Below are 6,986 nucleotides of genomic sequence, written 5' to 3'. Positions count from 1 at the left end.
AAATACCACATGTTCTCACTTATTTGTGGGAGCTAAAAATAAATAAATTAATTCACTCACAAACACACACACACACACACAAAAAAAAAACTGGGGGGGGAGGAAGATTTAACAACTAGAATTTTTTTGAAGTTCTTACAACAAGCAAATGGAAAGGACATGCTTGGGTGGGAGGGGGGAGAGGGAAGAGGGAGGGAGGTTTCAGTGATGGGCCATAATAATCAACTACATTGTATATTGACAAAATAAAAATTTAAAAAAAAAAACAACAACAAAAAACCTATGTTGTTCAAGAGTCAACTGTGTATACGCACAGAAATGTGTGCACCTGTGCTCCACGTGACTCCTTGGATCACAGATGCATTAACAGCCTACGGAACTGGAAGCAATCCAGATATATGTTCACTAACAGAACAACTGATATAAAAGGTGCAGTATATACACACAACAGATTACTGGTCAAAAATTTTTAAAAATTAAAAATAAGTCAATAAATACAGTTACATGCAACCACATGGATGAATTTCAGATATATAAAAAAGCTAGACACAAAAAAGTACATTCAGGATGATCCCATATAGAGTTCAGACAGGCAAACTAACCTTCACTTTTAGTGGCTAAAATGGTGCTTACCTTTGGGAAGAGGGATGGGACAGAAATCAGGACGTGCACTGAGATGGTTTCTGGGATGCTAGCTCTATTTTTTGATATGAGTACTAATCACATGAGCCTTCACTTTGTGAAACTTCATGGAGCTCTAAGTTTATAGTTTATGTACTTTCTGAAGTATGTTATACTCAATATGAAAAGAACCAAAAGAAATCTGTTCCAAATGTTATTTCTGTAACCCTGGGTATATGCGAGGGCACTTCAAAAAGCTCATGGAAAAATGGAATCAAAAGATAATACAAATCCTTCCATTAACTTTTTGGAGACCCCTCATATTTGTAACTGGTCTGGGTTCCAAATGAACACATCCAGGCATAGTTTGAGAACTGCCTCCCCCCACCCCCACCATAAAAACGTATCTGTACATACATATACATACACATGAAATCAACATAAAATTACTTACTCCTAGTTGCTAACAACCCTGAGCCTGGTAGAACAACTCAAAATCAGATGAACTCATAATCCAAAACTATAAATAAAAGCCAGGAAATGATCCTTCAGTAGCAAAAAGGTTAAGACACAACAGAAAGATCATAAAACCAAGCACTTCAGCTATTATGAACAATCTTTAGAGGTTTCAATCATTTAAAACATTCTATTTTAAAGACATACTGAAAGAAAATATAACTAAAAAAGAACATGATAATAGGGAAAGAGAAAGAAGATCTGAAAACAAAGCACCTAAGAATCCTGAAGGTGATAAAATGGAGTTAAAGCAATGAAAACTTCAACAGTTAGATGGCAGGTTAGACTTCAGCAGCAGATACTTTGCATTACCAAAGCACAGATGGGAGAGAAAGGACTGAAAGAGAAGAACAGTTAAAAGCCATGGAAAATACCATATATTTATTTAACAAGAGTTCTATATTCTCAACTATGTGAAAAATGCCTACTCAAATAAAAAATAAGCTTAAAAAAAAAGAGATTTTGAGATGGAGGAGAGGTACTATTCAAAACATTGAAGGTTTAAATTTCCCATATCTGGGGCCGGCCTGGTGGCGCACTGCTACAGTGCGCCACTTGGGAGCGCAGTGGCGCTCCCGCCGCGGTTCGGATCCTATATAGGAATGGCCGGCGTGCTCACTGGATGAGCATGGTGCGGGCGACACTACACTAAGGGTTGCGATCCCCTTACTGGTCACAAAAAAAGACAAAAAAAAAAAATTTTTTTTTATAAATGAGTGATTAACATTTTTTGCAAGTGAAAAAGCATATAGAAAGAAAGCATTTTATATTTGCCTAAAATCTACAATCCACTCCATCTATTTTAATTTACTGTTATTTCTTTAAAATGTTTATTAATCCTAAAATATTAACATATATGATGCAAGACAATATTCTTAAATTTGTTTCGTGGAGAAATTTCAACATTAAACTAAATGTGCCTACTATATCAGCTCTTGCCGTTCGCACCATGTGACTGCCTATACTGCTTCAGGACCCACAGAGTCGCCACCAAGGCGGCCCTCACCAGATGTGTCCCCTGGACTGTGGACTTCCCAGACTCCAAACCTGTTAGAAACAAATTTGTTTCTTTATAAAACAAATAATAATAATAAAATAAAATGTTCAGGTCTTGGTAACAGATCTTGTTACTGATGGGTTTGATAATTTACCTAGGAAATCTTTTAAAGAGTCATATCACACTAACTTTTCCATCCATTTTTAGAAACATAAATCTGGTAAAAGATACCTTTCTAGAAATAGAGTAAATCTGCTTTCTCTACATAAACATATACCTGAATCGTCAGCTAATCTGCTAATTCTTTCCAAAACAGCAATACAATCTCTTTCATCATCGCAGACTTCCCTCAGTGTGTCCAGCAAACTCCGGGCCACCATTTGTCTACACAGAAAGAAAAAATTATACAGTGTTCAATGGCATCAACAGTTAACATTCAGAGTTTTAAAAGACAGAATCCATATGGTTTTTAAAAGAAAAATTTTTCTTATTACATTTTAAAACATATATTAAGCCTGTAATTTCCTAAGTGGCAAATGCCAGTAATAATTTTAAACAAGATGAAATTAAATATTTTTTTTCTTTATCTAATTGATTTGGCAAATTTCTAAATTCCATGACAATTCATTTCAGACAGTTATCTTTTGATTTATGATGAAAATGGGAAAACATTCTTCATTATACAAAATATATATTTTTACTAGTATGAATTTGCACATTTATACTCAAAAATTTGAACAACAGCTTTGACTTCCCAGGAAGCCTGGGACAGGTGTTCTGGGGACCACAGCTGGAGAAAAAACTCATTAGGAGGTGTCCTAGCTCTTGGTCACTGCTATGACCCAATGCCCTTGAGTATCACCTGGCACACAACAGATACACAAGGAATAAGATACTTCCCAATAAGCAATTCACATGAATACCAAAATTATGCCCCATAGCAAAAAAGCACGAAGTATAATTTGTTTTTTGAATGTTTTTGCCAAAAAGCAAAGAAAGTGTGTTATACACTAGGATCAAGGAGAACACAACTACAGGGCTGGCCCGGTGGCGCACTACTATAGTGCGCCGCTTGGGAAGCACGGTGGCGCTCCCACCGAGGGTTCGGATCCCGCATGCGGACCGGCCGCACACCGAGGGTTGCGATCCTGTGGCCGGTCCCGGTCCGGTACGGGCGCGACACTGAGGGTTGCAGTCCATTGCCGGACAAGAAAAAAAAAAAAAAGGAGAACACAACTACAGGGCTGGCCCGGTGGCGCACTACTATAGTGCGCCGCTTGGGAAGCACGGTGGCGCTCCCACCGAGGGTTCGGATCCCGCATGCGGACCGGCCGCACACCGAGGGTTGCGATCCTGTGGCCGGTCCCGGTCCGGTACGGGCGCGACACTGAGGGTTGCAGTCCATAGCCGGACACGAAAAAAGACAAAAAGGAAAAAAAAAAAAAAAAAAGGAGAACACAACTACAAAACAGGTTATACTATGATTATTAATAAAACTTGGCAACTCAAGATTGCACGGATTCATACCAGTTTCAAACTGGATAGTTTTATTTCTCTACTGAAATGAATAAATCTCTCTTATACTTCCACTTTAGTGAAAAGAACACACACATACCTGTTAAATACGTTCTCACTTGCAGCATACTTGTCCAATCTTCCTAGTGGCGTCAACATTTCATCTTGTGAGACAAAGTCCAGGGCTGAAGGTATAATAATCACATCAGACTCTGAGCTGTAGTCATCCACACCAACTATCAGAGACATCAGAAATACTCCTTATAACACTTTGAAACTAAAAAGTACCCCTTGCCTCTCTGAAGCAGCATAGGTATGTTTCCAGAGTGTTACAAAGAATCTCAGGCGAATCTTAGAATCCATACAGAAGCCACTAATAACTGAAGGATGTGTCCTCTCCTTTTTCTACAGATACATTCTAACTATCTCTAGAAGTATAAGGGTCAGAGGCTACAGAAACTCAGTTTGGAGGGAACAGAGTGATCAGTCTCAAAAACGCACATGTCCAGTCAGAACACTAACAATTTGTGAATAAATACACAAAAAGTCAAACACTGATATCACTAATTCTGCAATGCAGAGGATAAAGCTAATAAAATTGGTTATCTGACTTCACTTCATAAAGAAAAGCTAAAAAACATTAGTATATTTATATTCATTAAACAAATACGTATTAAATGCATTTGTGCCAAGTACTAGGTTAGATGCTGGGAAACAATAAAATTACTAATACCTCCAGCCTTCAAAGAGCTAATATTCCATTAAGAAAACAGTCTATTTTAAATGAGCACTGTAGCAACAGTGCACGCAAACTGCAAAGCCAGAAACCCACCCAAGCTGCAGGAGGAGGAAGAGACCAAGAAAGAATGCCTAAGAACTACCAGAAGGGAGTTATTCCAAAGGAGCTAAAGAGAGTGTGTGGGGATGATTAAACAGCACTTGCTGCAGAGGAAGCAAGGGTGAGCTGAAAGGTGCCCATGAAGTATGAGCTTTTGTGCCACACTGTGGTACCAAGGTCATCTAACAAGGGCGATTTTCCATGGTAGGAAGTGGAGAAGCCAAACTACAGTCATTGAAAAGGTAAAGGAAAACATAAGGATACTTCAAAAACTTCATGGAAAATGGAATTGAAAGATAATACTAACCTTTCCACAAACATTTTTAAGACCCCTCGTGTAAGAAAGTGAAGACAATGAGTGCAAAATATGCCTTCCAGACCGTGGCTGTGAAATGATAGACTGGATTAGAGGATTAACCAGTGCATACATGGCAAATTGAAGGTTTAAAAAGTTTGTTTTGATCCTAATGTTTAAGGGAAAGATTTGAAAGATGTTTATACAGTCATTCCTTGGTATCCATGGGGGTTGGCTCCAGGGCCCCAGGGCCTCCAAAAGATACCAAATTTGTGGATACTCAAGTCCCTGATGTAAAAAGGCATAGCACTTGCAAATTACTTATGCACATCCTCCCATATACTTTAAGCCATCTCTAGAATTACTTATACTACCTAATACAATGTAAATCCTATGTAAACAGTTGTTACACTGTATTGTTTAGGGAATGATGACAAGGACAAAGTCTGTACATGTTCAGTTCTAGAATTACTTATACTACCTAATACAATGTAAATCCTATGTAAACAGTTGTTACACTGTACTGTTTAGGGAATGATGACAAGGACAAAGTCTGTACATGTTCAGTACAGACACAATTTTTTTTCTAATGTTTTCGGCCAGCGGTTGGTTGAGTCCACACATGTGGGACTCACAGGTACAGAGGGGCCAGCTGTATGATGAAAGTAAAGAGTACATAAATAAATGTAAGTTTAAGTTCTATGAACAAGAGAATGTAGTTGATGTTAAAATAGTGAGGCTGGAGGAGATAGAACCCAGAGCTAAGGCAGGCAGGTAAGACTTAAATAAGAGCTATTAACTGTTACGAATTCACGGCCTTTTCCAAAGCCCTAAGATCTTTCAAAGAAATTTTCCTTTTTCTTGTTTCCTGGCCCTTGCTGTCCTATCCCTGCTTTAACTGATTTATGATTTACTCTTCTGTACAGTGCCTGTCACCCTCTGACATGGATTAGTTTTTATTCATTGTCTGTCTCTCCACAGTAGGATACTAGCTCCATAGGACAGGGAATTTTTGCTTTATTTCCAAAATCTTTCCTGACACAAAGCAGGCATTTAAGTATTTGTGAAACAAGTAAATTTGTTTATAACTCACAATAACAGATTCTATCTTTGCTCCAGCTCTTTGCTTAGGAGAGAAAAAGAATACTTAAGAAATGCCTTCCAAATGCTACTATATGAACAGAAAAGACTCACCACTTCCTAATCAAACTCCCAAAGGTACCGATTTTATAGTATTTAAAAATGCCTATTTTTAAAGTAAATGAATATACAGCATGGGCCCATCTTGTAGAACTATTTTGAACAGATAATATTCAGAGAACTATTTTTACTCCCAACAGAACACTGTCAGAAAGAGACTACAAAACACAGCACAGCTACTTTTAACTCTTTCAACTTGCTAAAATAAAAATCACTTCAGTATTTAAGAAACACCTAACATGCTCTTCAACTTCTAACTAAGATGAAGTAACAGGGACCAAATTTACCTTCACACCTTAAATGGCTTTAAAAAAGACAAAATATATGAAATAATGGTTTCAGACATTGGACAAAAGGCAGTAGAGGCCAGTGATCCCTGAGAAGGGAAGCAAATGAGATGAGCCCTATATTGCCCCCACTGACTGTCTGGCAAGAATGTCAGGCCACAGCACCAGAGGGATTCCCTGCACATCCCAGTAGACTACTTGAGTTGAAGAGACAGCGTTGAGAATTCAGGGAGGCCAAGACAGCTGGAATTTGCAGGGATGAGTATCAGAGAGGAGAGTGCTTCACAGAGAAAGAGCTTCAGAGAGTTGCAGGCAGTCCCCTTTGAGTCTTTAGGTGAATATTAAAATAGTACACATGTATGAGGAACCACCGGAGTCCCAGAAAATAACTACCTGAACAAAGAACTGCGAACAGTTGCATGTCTCCACCGACCAAAATGAAAAAAACTCTAAAGCACATGGGGCAACAGGCAGAGTACTCACAAACATATTGCCTCAAAAGCGGCAAATAATTAGCCCTAAACTAAAGACTCCTTTGGTTTTGCCTAACAAGGTTTAAAGCGAGCCTCAAAAAGAACAGATTGTCTCCAAGTAACTCATCTGTGTCCCAGAACAAAAGATAAGTGTAAACAAATATAAAAATATCTGACAAGGTAAAATCCACAAGGTTTAGTGTCCAATAAAAAATTACTAGGCATGCACAAAGCAGGAGAATAA

General features: G+C 38.3%; 1 protein-coding gene across 1 annotated transcript in view; it reads right to left on the bottom strand.

Moving 5' to 3' along the window:
• PPP4R1 (protein phosphatase 4, regulatory subunit 1) overlaps positions 1-3,879 on the bottom strand; it is a 46,949-nt gene extending 43,070 nt beyond the window's left edge. The window contains exons 1-2 of the mRNA XM_008572714.1: positions 3,750-3,879; positions 2,412-2,518 (exon numbers count right to left, since the gene is read on the bottom strand). Coding sequence (XP_008570936.1) covers positions 2,412-2,518; positions 3,750-3,808 — 166 coding nt within the window. The 5' untranslated portion in view covers positions 3,809-3,879. The remainder of the gene's footprint in view (positions 1-2,411; positions 2,519-3,749) is intronic.
• Between the last annotated feature and the right edge of the window lie 3,107 nt (positions 3,880-6,986).

The sequence above is a fragment of the Galeopterus variegatus genome, unplaced genomic scaffold (assembly GCF_000696425.1).
Source record: "Galeopterus variegatus unplaced genomic scaffold, G_variegatus-3.0.2 Scaffold827, whole genome shotgun sequence".
NCBI lineage: Eukaryota > Metazoa > Chordata > Mammalia > Dermoptera > Cynocephalidae > Galeopterus > Galeopterus variegatus.
Note: the sequence above shows the minus strand (reverse complement) of the source record. Positions and strands in the feature narration are given on the sequence as shown.